The sequence below is a fragment of the Macaca mulatta genome, chromosome 14, assembly GCF_049350105.2.
Source record: "Macaca mulatta isolate MMU2019108-1 chromosome 14, T2T-MMU8v2.0, whole genome shotgun sequence".
NCBI classification, from domain to species: Eukaryota; Metazoa; Chordata; class Mammalia; order Primates; family Cercopithecidae; genus Macaca; species Macaca mulatta.
Genome location: NC_133419.1, coordinates 2435762 through 2456912, shown reverse-complemented (window position 1 = coordinate 2456912; position 21151 = coordinate 2435762). Strand labels below are relative to the sequence as shown.

The 21151-nt window shown below is 56.6% G+C and overlaps 1 protein-coding gene across 5 annotated transcripts in view; it reads right to left on the bottom strand.

Annotated features, from left to right (window-relative positions):
* Nucleotides 1–21151, bottom strand: part of KCNQ1 (potassium voltage-gated channel subfamily Q member 1) — a 402120-nt gene that overhangs the window by 299544 nt on the left and 81425 nt on the right. For all 5 annotated transcript variants that reach the window (XM_028833061.2, XM_028833062.2, XM_077961722.1 and 2 more), the window contains exon 2: nt 16809–16899. In XM_028833061.2, coding sequence (XP_028688894.1) covers nt 16809–16899 — 91 coding nt within the window. The remainder of the gene's footprint in view (nt 1–16808; nt 16900–21151) is intronic.

Genomic DNA, 21151 nt, shown 5'->3' with positions numbered 1-21151 from the left:
ACTATAACTATTAAGTCAATTTAAAATCTAGTTAACAATCTTCTCATCAAGCAAAGTCCAGGCCTACCTAAACAACTTTCCTGATGGGGTCCACCAAACACACAGGGAAGAAATAAAACCAATTCTACACAAACTCCCTCTCGAAAAGGCAGAGAGAACACTTCCCAGCTCACTTCTCACGCCAGCATTACTCTAGTACCAAAGCCAAAGACGTTACAAGAAAATATATAGACAATATCCCTCACGAACCTAGATGCAAAGGTCGTTAGCAGAATTTTAACAGGTCAAGTCCAATGATACACAAAAAGAATACTACAACATGACCAAGTGGGGTTTATCCAGGAATACAAGGTTTAACCTGTGAAAATGAATCAGTATAATTTATCATATTAAGAGACTGAAGAAGAAAAACCACATGATCATATCAAAAGATGTAGCAAACAGCATTTGACAAAATTTAACACCCATTCATATTAAAAGACCTCAGCAATAGTATTAGAGAGGATGTTTCCTTAACCTGGTAAAGACATCTATGGAAAACCAGAGCCAACATCACACTTGACGGTGAACGACAAGGTGTTTCTTCTACGGCTGAGGACGGGGCGATGTTCACTTCTATTGGACACTGTAGTGGATGAGCTGCCCAGTGCAATCAGGCAAGAAAAAGAAACAAATAGGCACCCACATTTGAGAAAAAGAGGTAAAACTGTCTTTATTTTCAGAAAACAATATTAACGTAAGGAAATCAATGGAATTCATTTTTTCAAAAACCACTAGAACAAAAATAACTGAGTTTAGAAAGGTTGCAAGATTCAAGATAAATTTGCCAAAATGAATTTCAGTTCTAAATTAGAAGAAATACCAGTGACAATAGCATTAAAAAAAACGTGAAATACCTGGGTATCTCACAAAAGATGTACAAGACCTATACACTAAAAGCTATGAAACATCTCTGACGGAAGTTAAAAATCTAAGTAAGTGGCATATAACCTCATATGTATATATATATGAGATATATAACCCTTATATGTATAAGAGCTATATAACCATATACATATTAGACATATAACCATACATATATGAAATAGATAATCTCATTGATCAGAGGATTCAATATTGGTAAGATGTCAATTCTCCCCATGTTGATCTTTAGGTTGAACGCAATCCCAAACAAAATTCTACCAGGCTTCTTTGTAAAAATTGGCAAGCAGCTTCCAAAGTTTATATGTAAATACAAAGGACCCAGAACCACCAACACAACTTGAAATAGCAAAACAAAGTTGGCGAAATCACCCTAACTTATTTTAAGCCTTATCGTAGAGCTGTAACGATCCCAGTGTGTGACTGGCAAAAGGACGGATCAATGGATCACAGCAAAGTGTCCAGAAAGAGACACTTTTATGATACATTGAACCTTTTAAAAGGAGTCAAGGTGGTTCACTGGGGAAAGTATATTCTTTTCAATAAATGACACTGGACCAGTCAGTCATCCATAAGAAAAAAACACATGAATCTCCACCTTTGTCTTACATGATAGAGAAAAATTAACCCAAAATGCATCCTAGGCCTAAATGCAAGCACAAAAATTATAAAACTACTGGCAGAAAATCTTAGTAACTGTGTGTTTCGTAAGCATTTCTTAAATATAATGTGAAAAGCATGAGAAATATTTAAAAGGAAAAAGCTGCATTTGACTTCATAAATTGAAAATGTTTGGTCTTTAAAAGATACTATTGGGCCTGGAGCAGTGGCTCACACCTGTAATTCCAGCACTTTGGGAGGCCAAAGCAGGGGGATCGCTTGAGGCCAGGAGTTTGAGACCAACCTGGGCAACAAAGTGAGACCCTGTCTGCATAAGAACTTTAAAAAGTTAGTAGCTGTGGTGCACATGCCTACAGTCCCAGCTACTTGGGAGGCTGAGGTGGGAGGATCCTTGGAGCCCAGGAATTCCAGGTTGCAGTGAGCTACGTTTACGCCACTGCACTCCAGCCTGAGCACAGTGCAGGGGCCCAGTCTCAAAAAAACAAAAACAAACAAAAAAAAAACACACAGAGAAACTACTAAATAAATGAAAAGGAAAGCCACCAACTAGAGAACATAATGTGTAAAACAAATAGCTATGTAACCAGAATATACAAAGAACTTTTACAACTCAGTAAGATGACAAACAGCCCAATTGTACAACGGGTGAAACATTTGAAAAGATATGTCACCAAAGATGTTCCCTGGATGCCAGTGAAACACGTAAAAAGATATTCAACATCACTGGTCATTAGGAAATGAAAGTTAAAACCACAGCAAGATGCCACACACACCTCTGAGACTGGCTCACATGAAAATGACGGACCATGTCAAGTGTTGGTGAGTTAGTCGGTTTCTTAAATAGTTAAAAATATACACCCAGCTGGGCGCGGTGGCTCACGCCTGTAATCCCAGCACTTTGGGAGGCCGAGGCGGGCAGATCACAAGGTCAGGAGATCGAGACCACGGTGAAACCCCGTCTCTACTAAAAATACAAAAAATTAGCCGGGCGCGGTGGTGGGCGCCTGTAGTTCCAGCTACTCAGGAGGCTGAGGCAGGAGAATAGTGGGAACCCAGGAGGCGGAGCTTGCAGTGAGCCGAGATCGCACCACTGCACTCCAGCCTGGGCGACCGAGTGAGACTCTGTCTCAAAAAAAAAAAAAAAAATATATATATATATATACATATATATATATATATATACCCCCACCACATTATCCAGCCATTCTATTCCTAGGTATTTACCCATGAAGAAAGGAAATATAAGTCCCTACAAAGACTTTATACAGAGTCCACCAGCACATGAGTGGATAAACAGACTGCGATGCGTCCATACAATGGGATACGGCTCAGCAATGAAAAAGGGATGAATTATTATGTGCCACAGACTGGACGACTCTCAAACGTGGAGTGACGGGAGCCAAACAATAAAAACCACACACTATAATTCCACTGACAGCAAGCCCCAGAAAATGCCAACCGTCTACACTGACAAGACAGACCAGGGGTCCCGTCCAGAGCCAGGAGCAGCGGAGGAGGGGCCAGCGACGGGCACGAGAAGCCTTTTGGGGGTGATGGATGTGCCTGCTGTCTCAATTGTGGTGATGGTCCCGTGGCACACACCCATGTCCAGACTGGTCAAATCGTACATTTTAAACAAGGCCGTCTACTCTATGCCAATTATACCTCAACATAGCTGATTTTTTGTTTCAGTGAGCAGAAAAAATAAAACTGAGGCTATGGCGGTTCCTGGCTGAGGCCCCTCCTTCGCAATGAGTGCCCCTCTGGTGGGCATGGGGCCCTTTACACCTGCTTCCCCAGCACCTTTTTTCCTGCCCCCGCCAGGGGAGGAGGCGTCGTCCACCAACACCCTTTTGCCCTCTTGGCCATTGGCTCTGGACTGAGAACCTTCGTGCAAAATGTCCCCACACCCTCGGCACAGCCCCGGGAACTGCGGTCCTGATGTGACCTGAATTTTACACATGAAGAAACTGAGGTGCAGAGAGGATTGGTGATGTGTGTGGACCCATTGGGAAGTCTCGGGAGTCTGGATCCCCCCACATCCTGGAGTTTCTCCAGCAAGGTCTGGGAGTCTTTCTACAATCCCAGGCTCCAGGGCCATGAAGAGCCACAGCAGGCACAGCGACAGCGTCTGAGGCCCACCCCAAGCTAGGGGGCCCCACGCCGCAGCTCGACGCTGGCCTTTCACAGGATGGGTGCAGAGGCCTCCAAAGGCTGCTGACTGGCTCCCAAGCCCCCTTAGCTGATGTCTATGCGAGGATCGGCCACAGGACCCGGGCCTCAGTGCCTCTGACAGGGGCTCCATGAAAACTGGGGAGAAACTACAAATTCTTACAAACTCCCGGGATGAGAGGCAGTTTTCCTAAGGTTCTAGAACTCCTAAGTGGTCTAACAGATGTCCTCATTTAAAAAGAACACCCAAAACACCTGAGCCTGAGATGAAGAAAGCAAACTTGAGCAGAAGGGGCTTTCTAGGAACGTTCAGAGTATCTGAACGGTGGGGACAAAGCCCTGCTCACAAGCATCCTGAAAACGGCGTCCCCATGGCTTTGTCCTCAATCCCAGGCTTTTGTAGCCATGGCCAGGTCCAGGGACCTGGCTGGGTGGGCAACACTGAGAACTGACCAGCAAACAGGGCCCAGCTCAGTCCCTCCCCGGAGGACAGCAGCCACCCCCAACCCTCCCTAGCCAGTTTCAGAAAATGGTCAGTGAGAAGAGACACTGGCGCCGCTAAAGAAAGCTAAAATGAAATAAAGACGCCCGCCCTTCCCCCAGGTTCCCCACCAAATGCTGCTCTCAATGCACAAATTATTCTCAGCACATGGTGCTCGGAAACTGACCAGATCATCGCCCCGCCAGGAAAAGGGGCTGGCCTGCGCCTCTCGGCACACACTTGACATTTTGTTCTCATCCAGGCTTCCCATGCTGACAGTTTCTGGATTAAATGTGCAAATGGAACGCGGCCCCAAGGGGGTCTCTCTCCCTGCCTGTCCAAGGTCCAGGGCTGGGTGTGCACGTGTGCATGTGTGCATGCAGGCACGTGTCTGAGCCTGAACGTGAGCACACACGTGAGTGTGTCCACATGGGTACCCGTGTGTGCATGTGTCCACATGCCCATCCGTGCACCCATGTCTGTGCGTGTGTGCCGGTGCATTGTCTTCTCCATCAGGCATCTGGGCTGGAATGAGTGTTTTCCAACCCCCAACTTCAACTACCTTGACCATGACTAAGTCTGGAAACCTCACCACCAGCTCACGGCCGCCCAGGACTTTTCTCAGCCCAACAGGGATTGGCTCCACCTAAAACTCCAAATGCAGTCCCCTCACAGCAAGTCCCCAGGCTGTGCTCTCTGCCTCCCATTGCCATCCTACAGGGCATGAAGCTGCGAGGTCCAGAATATACCTTCCCAAGTGGCCAGGAGTCAAGACTGCATATTTGGGGAGGAGACTATTGTCCCCAATTGCCAGGGTCCTAAAGACACCTGAAGTGAACATCCACTCCTCCTGAGGCCAGCTGGAGCCAACCTTGGGGTTGAGAGCATCTCCCATAAGCTACTGAGGAGGCTGCTGGCAGCCCCTGGCCCCAGGTATCCCACCAGGCATCCCTGTTGGTTACAGTTTTATACCTGGGAGACAGAAAATCTTGTGGGAAGAGCTGTCTAGGCCTGGCCCTGAACAGGGGGCTGGGGTCCGAGGTGCTCGAGCCACAGCTCCTGACCCCATGAGGCCACACCAAGCCCCGTCCCCCCACCTGCAAAGTCACACGATGACACACTTCAATGGTCCATGGCCAGGACCTCTGGTTTTCGCTCTGTGTGACCTGGGAAGCCCAAGAATGTGATTAGAACTCATCTGAATGTAATGCCCTAGGAGGTTCCCCTGGCACCTGCCCAGCCCCCTCCCCAGGCTGTTGCCCAGTGTCAGAGGAGACCTCAGGCTACCTCCTCGTCCAGGGACACAGCGGGTGGACTCCATTGTGCAGCACCCCATGGCCAGTGGGCCCCACAGGGCGGATCCTATTATCCCCCAACGACTTCCCTGGCAGCCCCCTGGGAGCCCCACGTGCAGTGCCGGTGCCAGCTCCCCCACGCCTGCCTGTGCCCGGCCTGCTCAGCCCATCCCGTTGTGTTGTGTCAGCTGCTGCCCTGCGCTTCAAGCGAGGCTCTCCAGCTGGCCAGGGTCAGATGTGAAAACAAGGACCTAACCCAACCCGGCCCCCCGGCTCCCCTGCACCAGAGACCCCCACCGAACGTGGCGCTCACTGATGAGGCTCTTTCCAGCCCTCAGGCAGAACATAAAGGAAACACCTGTCCCCACGGCCGCACACTCTAATCCCACTAAACCCGAATGGAGAAGCCCGGGGGCCCTGCAGCAGGCGCACCCCCCACCAAGGTCTGACTTTTGTCCCGGACTATGGGGAAGGCGGGAGAGAAAACACGGGAACTGGCCTGGGAGAGCTGGAAAGCCGCGGCCGCCCTTCACCAGGGATACAGCTTCCAACCAGACCCAGGGCTGCTGAGAGCAGAGCACCATGGCGGTGTGGGGGCCTCCAACAGCCTGGGTGCCTAAGGGTCCCCCTACTCCTGTCCTTGTGCAGTCACCACCTTCCAAGGGCTGGGGGCTCCTGCTCCAGTAAGGCCCTTCCTCCCGACACAGAGCCCCTGCCCGGGCTGAGCCCCAACCCTGGCAGAGCCCGCAGGCGCCCTGCTCGGCCCCAACTGCGCCTGCACCCAAACCCAGGCCGCTGGCTCTCTCATTACCAACCTGGAGCTAAATCATCACAATTTCTAAAAAGAGGAGAAAGAGAAGCGAGTGCGGTAGGGGGAGTTAGGGAGACCACCCAGACACCTGGCACTGGGGAGAGACCTGGAGACCACGCGCGCCATGCACGCCAGGCACTGGGGGTGGTGGGGAGTGCTGGCTGCTGGGCAGGCACCTGACTGCGTTTAGCTTCTTGGTTCCTCCTGCCCCAGAGAGAGATGGGCCCATCCCAGCCCCGCTTTCCTTCCCACCAGCCTCTCCCAGGGGCTTCTGGAAAGGCAGGATGAGGGACGCTCCCTACGGCCGGCACAGCCATCGGTTCGGCTCCCAGGCTGCCGCGGTGGAGTCTGTACAGGGTCACACGCTTGTGGGGCCTCTCACCAGGGTTCCGCAAAGATGTCAGGTATTGTCTAAGATGCCAGTGCCTGCCTAGCATAAGCCCGTTCCTCTAGTCACTCAGTGCTCTGGAAAGATCGCACTCCTGTGACTTGAAAACAGGGAAGATGACGGAATGAGCCAACAGGGCCCCAGACTCTCCCGGCACAGCAGGTGGGAGCTTCTACCTGGCCATATGGGGTCTTTCTGGGGCCCAAGAGGACTTGCTCCCAGGCACAAGCCAGATCCCCATCCCCTTTTCCTCCAGGGAGCGCACCTGGCAGATCTGGAGGAGTTCTGATGGAGGCGCAATGGGGAACAGGCACCTTGACCCCCAGAGGGACCACAGGCTGCAGACGGGACATCGTGCACTCATGCCGCGGCTGCCCTACCCCTGGCCGGGGCACCATGGGCTAAGAGAGCCTCCCTTGAAGCCCCAGGTTCCTCAAACCCAGGTGGGGCTCACTGCCTTCCCTCTGCACAGCCTCCCTGGAGGAAAGACGTGGACTGGCGGTTCCCAGGTTCCAGCCCGGGGGTGTTAACCCCATTCTCACAAACCACTTGGACAGAATCGGGTTACTGTCCAAGTTACTTTTCGGGAAGGTTTAAAAAATCTTGCAGTTTCCTCTACCTCCTGCCCCGGGCCCCTCACCGCCCCCCCACCCCACCCCATCTTGTTCTGAACGAACTTGATATATATGACAATTCTGGCCTGCAAAAGATAACGTGAGGCCCGGCTGTGGGCTGCACAGAGGAAGTCTTTGTTAAAGAAAACGATTCACCGTAGGGCCCCTGCACACACAAGGCCCCGTGTGCTAGGGGAAAGTTCCGGTTCCAGCCCAGGATTCCTATGTACTCGGGGAACATTCCGGTTCCAGCCCAGGATTCCCACTTTCACGACTCTCCTGCGAGCAGATTTTGCATGAAGGAATGTCAGCTGTCCTCCGCCCAAGCAGCTGCCTTCAGACAGGAACGCAGCCAACCCAAACCCTGTCGACCGCGGTCCTGGGACAGGGGACCCGGCTGGGGCATAAACGATGTCCACTGTGCTGGAGACAGCCTGCCTGCTGCCTCTGCCCTGGGCCCCACAGAGGGGCCTGTGAGCCCTCCAACTCCTCCACACAACATCCCTGGGGCCAGGGGACTGTCTTCAAGCCTCCATGTCCACCACCTTTCCCTGCCCAAGAGAAAGACCATGAAGGGAAGGCCGGGCAGGGCTGCTCCAGGTCAAAGAAGCCGAAATCGTGTGACAGCCACATGCAATGAGGAAAAACCAGTCACACACACTGGGATGAGTGATGAGCCTTGAATGCAGGCTGTGAAATGGACAGCAGTGTCTTGAGAGTCAGACACCCTGGCTAAGTTGAAGGTCCTCATTCCAGAGGATATACGCGGGCTTTATAGGGAGAAAGGATCACACTGTCTCCAACTCACTCTCAAATGACTCAGGATAAAAACAAAGCAGGCTGGGTGCCGTGGCTCACACCTATAATTCCAGCACTTTGGGTTGGCTGAGGCGGGAGGATTGTTTGAGCTCAGGAGTTCAAGACCAGTGTGGGTAACATGGCAAAACCCCATCTCTACAAAAAATACAAAAATTAGCTGGACATGATGGCACGCACCCACAGTCCCAGCTGCTCAGGAGGCTGAAGTGGGAACACTTGAGCCCGGGAGGCCAAGGCTGCAGTGAGCCATGAATACACCACTACACTCCAACCTGGGTAACACAGCAAGACCCGCTCTCTCTCTCAAAAATAAATAAATAAATAAATAAAAATTTAAAAAACTAACAACAAAAAAGTCGGGCGTGGTGGCTCACGCCTGTAATCCCAGCACTTTGGGAGGCCGAGGTGGGTGGATCACGAGGTCAGGAGTTCGAGACCATCCTGGCTAACACCGTGAAACCTCATCTCTACTAAAAAATACAAAAAAATTAGCTGGGCGAGGTGGCGGGCGCCTGTAGTCCCAGGGGCCCAGCTGAGCGCCCCTGCTGCCCTGCCCTGAGCCTGAGCTCCCATCACAGGCAGGGAGCAGGCTGGCCTTCCTTCAGCAGCCCCTGTCACCGCGTGGCCTGTGCATGGGGCTGGGTGGCTGGGGACAGCAGCAGGTATGCTAAGCAGAGCATATGGCCAGTGAGGCTGGACCAAGGCTGTCCCGGGGAAGCAGAGCCACTGGGTCTTCATGCCATGTCCTGTGGGCCTCAGGCTCTGAGACTGTGGCTTCAGCAGCGCCCCTGCCCCCCAGCTGTGCATCCCACACCCTGAAGCAGAGCACTCGAAGCAGGGCGCCCATCACACGCACAGGCTGCCTCCGGGGAGCAGCAACGCCGTGGCTCCTCTCCTAAACAGCCCCCAAAGCAAGGCTGATCCTACGCCCAGCAAAGCGGCCTCAGAAAGGAGACACTTCGATGGATTCCCAGAGGCGGGGGGCCTGGTCCGGGGTCTTCAGGGGGCACCAGTCACCTGGCTGCCCTCTCTCAGGTGCAGGGTGGGTGACAGAGATGCTTTTAGGAAGCTCTACGGCCAGCACATGAGAGAGACGCCACAGGGCTCTGCAAGGCCGTGAGGGAGCTGCACAGGACTTCCCAGGACGAGGAGCTCCTGGCAGACGGAGATTTCAACAGCTTCAGAGTCACTACAGGGGAAAGCAGGAGGGACTGGTATCCGGTGGTCCTCAGTGACCAACACCGGGCTCTGGAGAGTCGGCCAAGTCACTTCTCCTGTCCCCACAGGGCAGTGGCTTCAAGTTCTGCCTGGTGGATTCTGAGCCTTTGTTCTTGGAACTCTTGCCAGGACATCAGGGGTCGACTCTGACCCTGGAGGAGCCTTGGCAGCTGAAGCTCAGCCCACCTGGGTGCCCCCAACTGCCCCAGAGAGACACTCGGGCCTACCCTGTTCCCCCTGCCCCTGGTCCACGTTCACCTTCGCTACCCCTGCCTGCCCAAAGCCTACAGGCCAGTGTCCAGCTCCAGCATCCTTCCACCCTGAACAGGCTCCGAGAGCCTCTGTCTCCCTGGGGTGGGCTCCAGGCAGGGTCTCAGGACAGATGAGTGAGAAGTTCCTCCTACAGGCTCACGGGGCAGTGACCTCAAGTCTGGCTGTGCAGAGCTGCAGGCCACCCTGTGCCGTGGGGGCTGTGCAGAGGGAGGGCCCACATCTGTCAAGTCCTCTGTCAAGTCCTAGTTCCAGGGTCTCAGTGCAGACAGGAACCAGGGCTCCGGCCCACACATACACAGGGCCCTGCAGTGAGGATCCCAGGGGTGCAGAATCCAAGTCCAGTTCTGCCTTTCATGAGCCCATGGTCTGCTTGCACATAGATCCTGGCACACAGTAGGTGCTTAATAAAGATTTGCTGGCTGAACAAATGCAGGCGGAAAGAACCCTGCCAGGGAGCTGACAACTGCGTTCTGAAGCCTCAGAGTGGCCTGGGCGGTGGGGACCGGTCTTGGCTGGGTAGCTCCCAAGTGACAGGGACAAAAAGGCAAGCGAGCCCACAACCCCACAGAGGGACACGACGCTTCCCAGAGCACCCTGCAGCCCTGAGGAGGGAGTGGGTACCCCCGTCCCCGGGCAACTAGTCTAGTGAGGAGTTGCCCCTGAAGCAAGTGTGCAGGACGGGGCTTTGTCAGACCCGTAGGAGCTCACCAGGCCGGGAGGAAGAGAACCCCTAGCGGGCGGCAGCTGCAGAGGGAATCAGACCTCGGGGTGGGTTGAGGAAAATCCTGAGTCACCCACTGGTTCCCCAATGCGGGCGAAGGTGCCTTCACTTCTGCGTCTTTTCCCGGCAGCAGCAGTAAGGGCGCTGCGGGAAACCGCCTGAGGCCGTGCGCAGAGCAGGCTTCTCATCACAGCAGCTGCGGGTCCCAGGTGGAAAACACCAGGTGAGGACCTGCGGGCCTGCGGGCGCCCTGAGCAAGCGGAGGCCAGAGCGCTGAGGACAGGACCCCACCTTCTTCCACAGAGAGGAGCCCGCCCGGGGCCGTCACGGAGGCCCAGAGACTCTCCACAGGGTCTCACTTTGCTGCTGGGAGGGAAACTGAGGCCTCGCTCTGTGCTGGGAGGGAAACTGAGGCCTCGCTCTGTGCTGGGAGGGAAACTGAGGCCTCGCTCTGTGCTGAAGGGACAGCAGAAACCCAGGCAGTGAAGGCTCCAGCTGGCGGGAGGGGTGGGCCACCGGGCGGGGTGGAGGGAGCCTCAGCAGAGGGGAGGAAGCCGCAGCGATGACCTCATCCCCTAGGCCTCCGGGGCCGCCGCTCATGGGGTTTTTTAACCACAGGCATTGCAGGACAATTCCCTGGTATGTTCCCCACCAAAGGCGCGGACGAGCCATGTTTGTGTTGTGCTTTTGAGTGCCTCTCTCTTTGTGTGGGGTTTGACAAAAGCCGTGATCCTGGAGACAAAAGCCAGGCCTTCACCTGGGCCAGGGCAGGGTCTCCTCCTGCAGAGAGCAGGGGGGGCCGTTTCTGGCAGCAGCCGGCCTCAGCAAGAAACAGGAGAGCCACCCAAACCGGGAACTCCTTCCCAAGCAAGAACACGCAAAGCACACACACGTCAGACACACGCGTGCGCACACACAGCAGGCACATGTGTATGTATGTGCGCACAGAGCTACCGACAAGCACACACACGTACACAGTACACACATGCACACGTGTGCCACTTCCACAGACGTGGGCACACAGATATGCACACGCATGTACGTAAATACGTGCACACACAGCCCCCTCTGAATTCAGAAACTAGGCTGGGGCCCTCTTTGCAGCCCAGGAAGTGGCTCTCCTCCCTGGGAGGCCATGAGCAAATCTCCCCTGCCCAGCAGATTTCCGACGTGCTGTTCACGTGCTGTTCACGGTGTGGGCCGGACCCCAGCCGAGACCAGATTCCTCCCGAAATGGCTTTTTCAGGCCCACCGCATATCCCTGGTTCAGCAGAATGCCTAATCCCTCCGAGGCCGCGCTGGGGTTTCCTTAGCCGTGCTGAGATAACAGCTTTCTGGCACTGCAAAGCAGGGCGGACGAAAAGAAACGAGAAAACAGGGGCTCCCTGGGAACACGCCGCTTTGATTAACTTTTTCCCCAACATTTAAACACCGTGCTCCCGGAATCCCTCACGCGGGTCCTGCACCCTGCGGGCCCCTCCTGGGTTCCCCAAGGCTGCGGTTTGGGCTCCCCGCGCTCAGCACTCCTTGGCGGGGGCCGGCAGCTCCGGAGTTGCATGTAACCCGAGCGCCCTCTGGCGTCTGCAGGCGTCCCCGCCACCTGGCCCCAGGGGCTGCAAACACTTTTGCTGCTTCTGCCTCCCCCCAGTGCCTCCAACCGTCCTTCCTGCAACCCTGCACAGCCCCCCTCTGCTGGACTCAAGAACCCAACAGCCGTCCTCACTCCTCCAGGCCTGAAGCCTCAGGAACCTACTGTCAGCCCCTTCCCCAGGAAGTCCCCAACTTCTGCCTGTGCTCTGAGCCCCGCTGCCCTGCGCCTGCCCTGCGCCTGCCCTGCGCCTGCCCTGCGCCTGCTGTCCACTGGAAGCTGTGAGCCCTGGGAGGGGTCCCTGCCTGCCCTGCAAGCACCTGTTTACCTCCTTCTCACTGTGCCCCTCCCACCTGAGCGCCCCCTCCTCCAAGCAAGTGGTCCCTGTCCCTGCGGATAGTCCCCACCCAGAGCCTATGCCTCAGTCTCGGCTCTGCCTTTGATGATGACTGAGTGACAGCTGGACCCTCAAATCCCCTTGAAGGATTTGACTCCACGAGGCCAGTGCTTCGAGAGACTGCTGGGAAGTGTGGCGAGGCAAGTGGGAGGGCGTCTCCCACCCCTCCACCATGCAGGGGCAGCTGAGACCAGGAGCACATACCAAACTGGGGTGTCCTCATTGGGCAACTCTGGCCTATGGACTTGAGGCAGGGAGGGACATGCACAGCCAGGAAGCACCATGCTGAGCCTGTGGGGATAGCGCAGCCACGGGGTCCTGCCCTCAGGGAGTGTGGAATGGCCTGAGGCAGACAGATGCTTCTGAGCCTCCCAGAGCCCCACCAACCCAGAACAGGGCAGGTTGGCGGGGATGCTGCGCAGGATGGCCCCAAGCAGAGGCCTGAAACCTGACAAGAGGCTGAGTGCTGACACTCCCGAGGACAGCCAGGCCCAGGACAGAGGGCATGCGAAGGCCCTGGGGCAGCCAGGAATGTCCAAGGCTTGGCCTGGAGTGAGTGAGCCCAGGCTGGGGGAGGTGGAGAGGGGAGGGTTACAGGTGACGGACCTGAACGTGGCACCTTGGGGAGTGTACCCTAAACGTCACAGGGAGCTTCTGGAATGATCAGATTTTTGTCTTAGAAAGTCCTCCCCAGCTGCTGTCTGCAGGGTTGCCTGGTGAGACGGGAGGTGTGGCAGGGGGGCAGCGGGCATGAGAGAAGGAGGGACAAGGGAGGCGGCCAGGGTCTCTGCCTTCCGAGCAGTAGAAAAGGCAGAGGGGACTGCAAAGGGGACTGCAGCAGAAAGGGGGCTTTCTGCTTGGGGGTGCGGGCTGCTTCTCTGCCATCCCACCCCAGCCTGAAGGAGAGGGAGCTGCAGGGCAGTGAAAGGCCTGGTTCCCGCTGACCCGGGGTCTGTGGCCACAGTTCAGCAAATAGCCACCAGGTGGCGCACAGACCCCAGGGATGCGTGGACAGTGGGCAGGGCTGCCGGGATGACGACCATCCTGGAGGCTTCCCTGGGGGCACAGCTCAGCACTGTGCCTTGAAATCTAGGGTCTGCCCTCCTGCCTAGGCAGGGCTGCATCCTAGGGAGCAACCCTACCTGGTCTGCTCCACACCCCTGTCCCCTGCCTGGTTTAGATGCCACATGGGCGCCCTAGGGCGCTGTTGGTGATTCTAGGGCTGCAGACGGGCACGTGGAGCCCAGGGTGCGTCAATTCTTGAGCTGTAGACGGGTGCATGGAGCCCAGGGAATGTCTAATTCTCAAGCTGTAGATGGGCACGTGGAGCCCAGGGCACATCTGAAGGTCCCTGCAGGTCGGGCCTGGGTGCAGGCTTCTCCAGGCTTTGCCCTCCCAGCTGCCTGGGAGATGGTTACCTAGGAAGTCAGGACCTGAACTTGGATGCTGTGGTGCTGACAGCCCTGGCTGGGCAGGGGCACCTGGTGGGCTCACGTTAGCACCGGGGCTCCGTGCTCCATTTAAAACTAAGCAAGTCCCAGACCACATCGGGGGCGAGGGGCTAACCACCCAGATCCAAGTTAGCATGTGAGGGACAGGACAGGCAGGATCTCACGTCTCACACACAGCCCAGGCATGAACACACATACATACACATAGGTACACACAGCAACACGTATCTATACATAAACACACACAACGCAGCCATACATGAACACACAACACATGCTCACAGGTGCACAGTACAATGTGCCTATATGTGGCCACATTTACACATGTGTACATGCTCAGATACACACATGCACACATGTACACACATTGAAACAGCCAACCATGCATGAAAGTCCCCACGTGCTCATGTGTATGCACGCTTACATACTCAGATACAGATGCACACTTAAGCACACAGCTCACCCATACACACACACGCGTGTACACACAGCCACACGTGTACACATTCCCATGCATATGGGCACACACATACACACATGTACACACACCTGCAGAGGTACAAAGGGCCTCACACGGAGACCATCCAGGGGAATGTTTGGCAGTCCGGCTCTCACAGCCTTGGCCCCAGGCCCTCCAGGGACAACTACCAGGTCAGGGACCCCCCCCACAGACCCAGCCCCCATAGCAGAACCAGCAAAGGACATCCCATGCCCGCTCCTGAAGTTGAGCCAACCCTGTCAGTTGGCGAGGGCAGAATGTCCTCCTGCTAGTCACAGCCAGAGACTTGGCTGAGTGCTCATCTGAGAACCGGGTCTGTGGTAGGTGCGGAGGACTTGGGGATCCCGGACAGGTGCCGTGGGGACCCCATAAAACATGGGGCCCGTGCTGCCAAGGCTACTGGACATTGCCCTGTGGGGGAAGGATGGCCTCACCCCAACCAAGATGGCACAAGACGACACATACACCCCACTTCACTGGTGCAGTGCAAAAGTCTGAACAAAGTATGAGGGTAGAGTGTGATGGGACATGAACCTCAAATGCCAGGACCAAGGAGGTTTGTCCCTGGAAGGCAAGGTGGGCCCCTCACCGACAGGAGCACCTCACAGAAGCAGGAAAGACCCCTGACCAGAATCCACATGGTCACCGTAAAACCACACCAGACATCGGACCTGAAGGACCCTTCCTAAGTGCGGGAGGTGCACACCCCCTGCCCAGCAGCCAACCCACCCACGGAAGCCAGGAGAGCCCAGCTGGCCACAGGCACCACCCCCAGCTCTGGACAGACCCAAGCAGCAATCTGCCCTCCTGGGCATCCCTTATCTGGAAACACAAAAGAATGCAAAGGATAGAGGGAAAAACTTCTACGACCAGTCATGAGAGGTGGCGGGGCCACAGGCCACAGCAGAAATTAACAGCTTTCACAGATGCCAGCAAAGTGCCTGGAAACCATGATAGACTAGAGACTCCCTATGTGATGGGAACAATAACAACTTATTCTCATCAATATTATCATCAGGAATACACTTAGCAAAAACTGCCTGAAATATACATAATGAAACCATAAAACGCTGCCCATAAACACACACACCGCGCTCCTGGAGACCACCGAGATGTCGGTCTCCCCCAATTCATTCACCCACTGCCATTGGGTTTCTTCCCGGGGCTGGATAAGGTGATGGCAACATTCACTGGGAAAAGCAAGGCTGCAAGCGCCACCAGGAAACCCCCCAAAAAGAAAGCCCCGCCGAGGCATAAAATGGCATCATGAAACTGACTTTAGTACTGGGAGAACCACGTCGGTAGGGCCCCGGTAAAGGAAAAGTCCAGCAGACCAGTGGGACAGAATAGAAAAACCCCAAAAAAATCCCCAAAGCAGACCCTTCCTATTGCCTCTGGACCTCTGGTTTACAGAGAAGACGGCCCCTCCAATCAGGCAGGACAGATGGACTGTGGAAAACATGGCGCTGGGAGAACTGGGAAGCACAGCAGGCCTGTGCCTCACACCACTTAACCAGGAAACTCCCAGCCACCATGGAGCACACACAGTTAACCTGGTGAGGGCTGGAGGAAACCACAGGTGAATTCCTCCAGCTATGGCTCAAGGTCCAAAAGCAACGAAGGAAAGCTAAAATGGACTCCCTAGAAATGGGATGGATTCCACTGCTGAGGCCATCATGAGAGGACTCTAGACCCCGGCGGGACAGGCTCCCCTGGCCAGGAAGACACAGCACCGAAAAGCAGCAAGAGCCCAACCCAGAGCTGCCTGTGCGTGCCAGGACCCGAGTCGTGACTCTCTTTCTTTGCAGATACTGGAAATATTCCACGACAAGACAGGAAAACACGAAAGCCCAGCCACGGAGAGGTGCTGGACCCAGTCCTGCTGGAGTCATTGCCCACGGCCCACATTCAGGCGGCTTACGTGGGGACCCTGTGGGTTCCAGACACAGCTGGTCCCTGCACCCCGCCTTCCGGGCAGCCTCACAGCTAGATCAACTTCGGGGTTTTCCACCAGGCTATGAGCCTGCCCTGCCCTGCTCTCAGCACCTGCCTGGCACAAATGGCACCGACACCGCTCAGGCCAATGGAAGGGACCATCCAGGTGCCTGGGGTGAGTGCTGCTGCTGGGACACCAGTAGGGCCTGTGTGCCAGCCATAACCCAGGGGCAGGTGTCACCCAGACCCCAGGGACACTGTGCATGAAGGCTCGGGCAGGCCCGGGCTGGCCACAATGCCAGCTCTACCCTCCCTCCTCCTTCCTTCCTTCCAGCCCAGCTTGGAAGCCCCTCCTCCAGGAAGTCCTTTCAGACCACCAGCTCCAGGCTCCTCTCAGTCCTTGGCCCCCCTCGCCTGTGGCACATACATCCCAAGTCACTTGGCAAGTGTGGGGTCTGGGGAGGTGCCCCTGTATCAGGGCAGGGCCAACGTGTGGGCAAGGGGCCGGGGGCGGCTCTGCCCCACCTTATGGGGCCCAGCGCTGGGGAGATGCCAGCCTCCAGGGCAGCCGTGACATCCAGCCACGCCCTCAGATGCTACGTACCATCCAGAAGAGGGTCCCCGTGGCCAGGGCGGCATACTGCTCGATGGTGGACAGCACGCTGAAGATGAGGCAGACCAGGACGATGAGGAAGCTGTAAGACAGGGACACGGTGGTCAGCACCACGGCCTCCGCCCACCCCATAGATGCACCCGGCGAGTGGTGGGGCCCCGGCCTCCGCCCCGCCCCGCCCCTGGTAGGACTAGACAGTGCTATGAAAACCCAGTCGTCTGTTAGCTGGTGAGCACACACTTGAGGTAGGTCCACACGAGGGATGCCGTCCCGCCACGGGAAGGGACGAAGCACCAACAGGTGCCGCCACGTGGACAGGCCCTGGAAACATGGCGCCAAGGCCAGACACAGACAGGTGACCACCTGCTGACCACCTGCAGTGTGGCTACGCCTTGGACAGCCAGAGCCACAGAAACAGAAAGCAGGCTGGTGGCTGCCCCAAGGCGGGACTGCTACGGGCACGGGGTTTTCTTTTGGGGTCATTAAACATTCTGGATATGGATGGTGGTGATGGCTACACAACTCCGAACGTCCTAGAGGCACAGGGCGCCCACTTTTCATAAGTGAACTGCGGCATGTAATCACGTCTCCGCAAAGCTGATTTTACAAATCACTTCCAGAGGCCGGGCGCGGTGGCTCACGCCTGTAATCCCAGCACTTTGGGAGGCCAAGGTGGGCAGATCACAAGGTCAGGAGATCGAGACCACGGTGAAACCCCGTCTCTACTAAAAATACAAAAAATTAGCCGGGTGCAGTGGCGGGCGCCTGTAGTCCCAGCTGCTCGGGAGGCTGAGGCAGGAGAATGGCATGATCCCAGGAGATGGAGCTTGCAGTGAGCCAAGATCGCACCACTGCACCCCAGCCAGGGGGACAGAGCGAGACTCCGTCTCAAAGAAAAACAAAAAAAAAACCAAATCACTTCCAGAGAGCAGTCAACAGCCCCCTGTCCAGAAGTTCAGGGCCCAGGGCAGGGGTGCTGGTGGTCACAGCACAGAAGCCAGCCTGCCAGGTGGGGGTCCTGATACCTGCACCAAGTATCTGCTTCCCAGAGGAGCCTCGAGGCTGCAGGCTGAGGGTGGCTCTCCTCCAGTTTCACTTCCTCCTCCCCAAGGCCCGGAGGCCAAGTCACAGAACTCATGAAAAGGAAGGTGCACAGAGCCCCACCCTGGGGCAAACGTTCTGTACTGTGGGCACGCAGAGAACAGACGGGCGGCCCACTCTGATCCAGGGAACCATAAAGATAAGGAGCTGCTGCCTCTGCAAACATACCCTTCAGGGCCCGCCCGGCTTCCTGTCACTTCTGGGGAGATTCCGGAGACTCCAAGGACCCCCATGGATCCTCAGCCACAGGAGAGCCAGGAAGTGGCCACACAGCCCCGAGGGCCCAGGGAGACACAGAGAAAGCCACACACAGACCCTGAGTGCCCTGGCATAGATCCTCTGCCCGGCATAGGGTGCCCCAGGCCCCCTCCACTCCCTGAGATCCTGCCATCCCAAGTGGCTTCCAACCCATCCCAGGGCAGCCAGAAGGCCCCCTGCATTGCCTCTCACCCAGCCTCCAGAACTCAGCCCCACCCGGAACCCATCCTCTTCCACCTGTCCGGATGTGTACAGCCCAGCCCACCCTCCCCAGGCCCCTGGAGCCCACAACAAACAGGCTACCTCCCAGCACAGCCTGCCTTGGCTCATCCTCCCGATGCACGTTTCTTGGGGAGGTGGGGGGGGGCTCTGCACCCCTCTTCCCAACAAGCTCCTGTGGGCAGGGCAATCCTTTCCTGGCCTCTGGCAGCCCTACCCAAAGGCCCTTGATGGCGCACTCAACCAACGACCCTGTTCAGGCCCCCTTCCTGGGTTCCTCCCTCCCCATAGCCATAGTCCCACTGCTGGCACTGGGGCCAAAACCTGCAGCTACCATTTCCTCAGCCACCTGCCTCACCAACACCCCGTCCCTCCCACACTGGTCAGCTCTGCAGCCAGCCCGTCTGCACCCTGCCCATCCATCCTCATCTCCCCCTGACCACGGTGCCCACCTCCACCCGTGGCGTTCCCAGCCCACATACCCAGCCAGTCAGTGAACCCTCAATGTCACACCCCAGTATTACACCGCAATGGCCCCAGACCACCCCAGCTCCTCCCGGCCCTTGTTGCCAGTCCTGACTATGCCTGGCCCAGCCCACCTCAGGGCCCGTGCACCTGCTGCTGCCCAGCCTAAAAGCCCAGCTTCAGGGTCCTACCAACGGGCCCTGTCTCATGGGCAGAGGCCAGCTCTGATGTCTGACCCTGGCCCCCACAACACCCCAACTGTGTCCTTTATACTCAAGTATCACCGCTGGGACCAGAGTCTGTTGTCCACCCCCTAGACCATGAGCACCCCAAGAGTGGGGCTGTGGGCTGCAGTCCACGCCCAGGATGCGGCCTGGTGCACAGTAGGTGATCAGTCCCGTGGGACTTCCTTCATTTAATCTCTAAGCCCCAATGCTGCTGCTTCATCCCCTTCACCATGACCCTTCCTCTGCTCCCTGAGGTTACTCCCCCACTGGGACATTCGACCCAAAGCACAAGTCTGATCAGCCATGTGGTTCCAGGAGCACCTGGAAGGCTGGCACGCAGTCCTGCCTTTCCCTGGGCCTCAGTCTCCCCGACCCCCACTGGCCCAAAGCTCTGGCTGCATAAGCTGCCTGGCATTTGCCAATGCGGTGCTTCCAGCCAGGGACCCTCTCTGCACCCCCACCCTCCACACTGCTTTGGCTCTGAGGACTCTTCCTGGCCAGCTTGGACAGGATGCCCCGGCCTTGCCAGGCTCCCTCCGGATGCTCCCACACTGACCACTCCTGCCCTCATCTGTCTCTGGGACCAAAATCCACACGGTGCTGGCACGGGGTGGGTGGGTGCAGAGTAATTAGTTCAACAGACACAGCTGGAGCCTCTGAGCCAACCCTGTGGGGAGCCCTCCATAGGGTGATTCTGTGGATCTCATGGGGACACAAGCAAAGATTGGTTGGAAGGGTGAGTGCCCATCTGCATTGGGCACCATTCCAGGCACTGGGAATGGGCTCAGACTGGCCCAACTTGCACACAGCATGCTGCCCACTGCCGGAGCAGGGTTCCCTCCAGGTTCTTAGAAGAGCCTTTGCGCCAAGCCGCAGGCCCTGGCCCCACACTCTGCAGCCCCCAAGGTAGGGCTGGGTCTCTGCCCCTTGTTGGTACAACTGTTGGCTCTCTCACCCCACCAGGGCTCCCTCCGCCATGACTGCCACACTTAATCCTCCTGGACGTCTGTTTGTTTTGATTTGCAGTGAGCAGGGAAGTGAGATTAGACACAGCCTGGCTCAGCCACGAGGAAGCAGAGCAGGGCTGCCCGGGGCAGAAGATGCCGCCTGCCTGCTCCCCAGGCCCACGGGGTGCAGAGAGGCCCAGGGCACCATCTGCACATGGAGATGCAGCGCCCACCGGTGCCCCAGGCAGCTCCCCTGCCTCAGTTTCCTCATCAGTACAAAGAAGTGGTCCACAGGTGCTTCTTCCCAGGCTGTGGAGGGAAGTGTCACCCGATGTCCAGCAGGGAGTCAGGAGCGAGCGTCGACGTCACCCTGAGGCCTTGGATAAGACAGAAGCTCCCGGTGCTGTCTCCTGCCAAGATGTGGCAAAACCCACCACCCAGCAGGGGCCCTGGGGAGGATCCACTAAGTTGCTCTCTGTCCAGCAACAGGAAGTGCTCCTGGGGGCTGCAGGCCACTGCCCGGTACCCACACCCCTGCTCACTGACCACCGGCTCAGCCAGTGCTTTGCAGACAGTAACAGAGACCCCCACGAGACCCTGCCAGACTGTGACGTCACTGCCACACTGTCATCAAACACATGCTACAAGTAGGGAAACTGAGGCTCCGAGGACTTCTGAGGTCACAATTGGGGTAAACTGAGGAGACAAAGGACTACAGTCTGGTTCCCTGACCCGGCATGGCTGGGGTTCCTGGAGGCCGGGCCCTGGGTCCCTTTGGCCCTCAGTGTGAGACGACTGCCGGGCTCTGGTCTGGGTGCGCGTGAGCAGGGATAGGGCTGCAGTGAGGGGGGCACGGCAGCTTCCCCGTCGCAGAGCGCGGCTTCCATCCTCCCGTCTCCTCCTCCAACTCAGATCCTCCTGCTTCTCTTAGAAGAACCCTCACAATCACAGTGAGGGCCCACCCGGGTGACCCAGGACAACCTCCCCTCTCACGAGCCATCCCTCAGTCACCCTGCAAAGCTCCTTTGGCCACACAACCTAACTTGTTCACAGGACAAGGACACGGACACCTCAGGGGCCACCGTTCAGCCAAGTGATAGCCATGTCTGAGTCACGC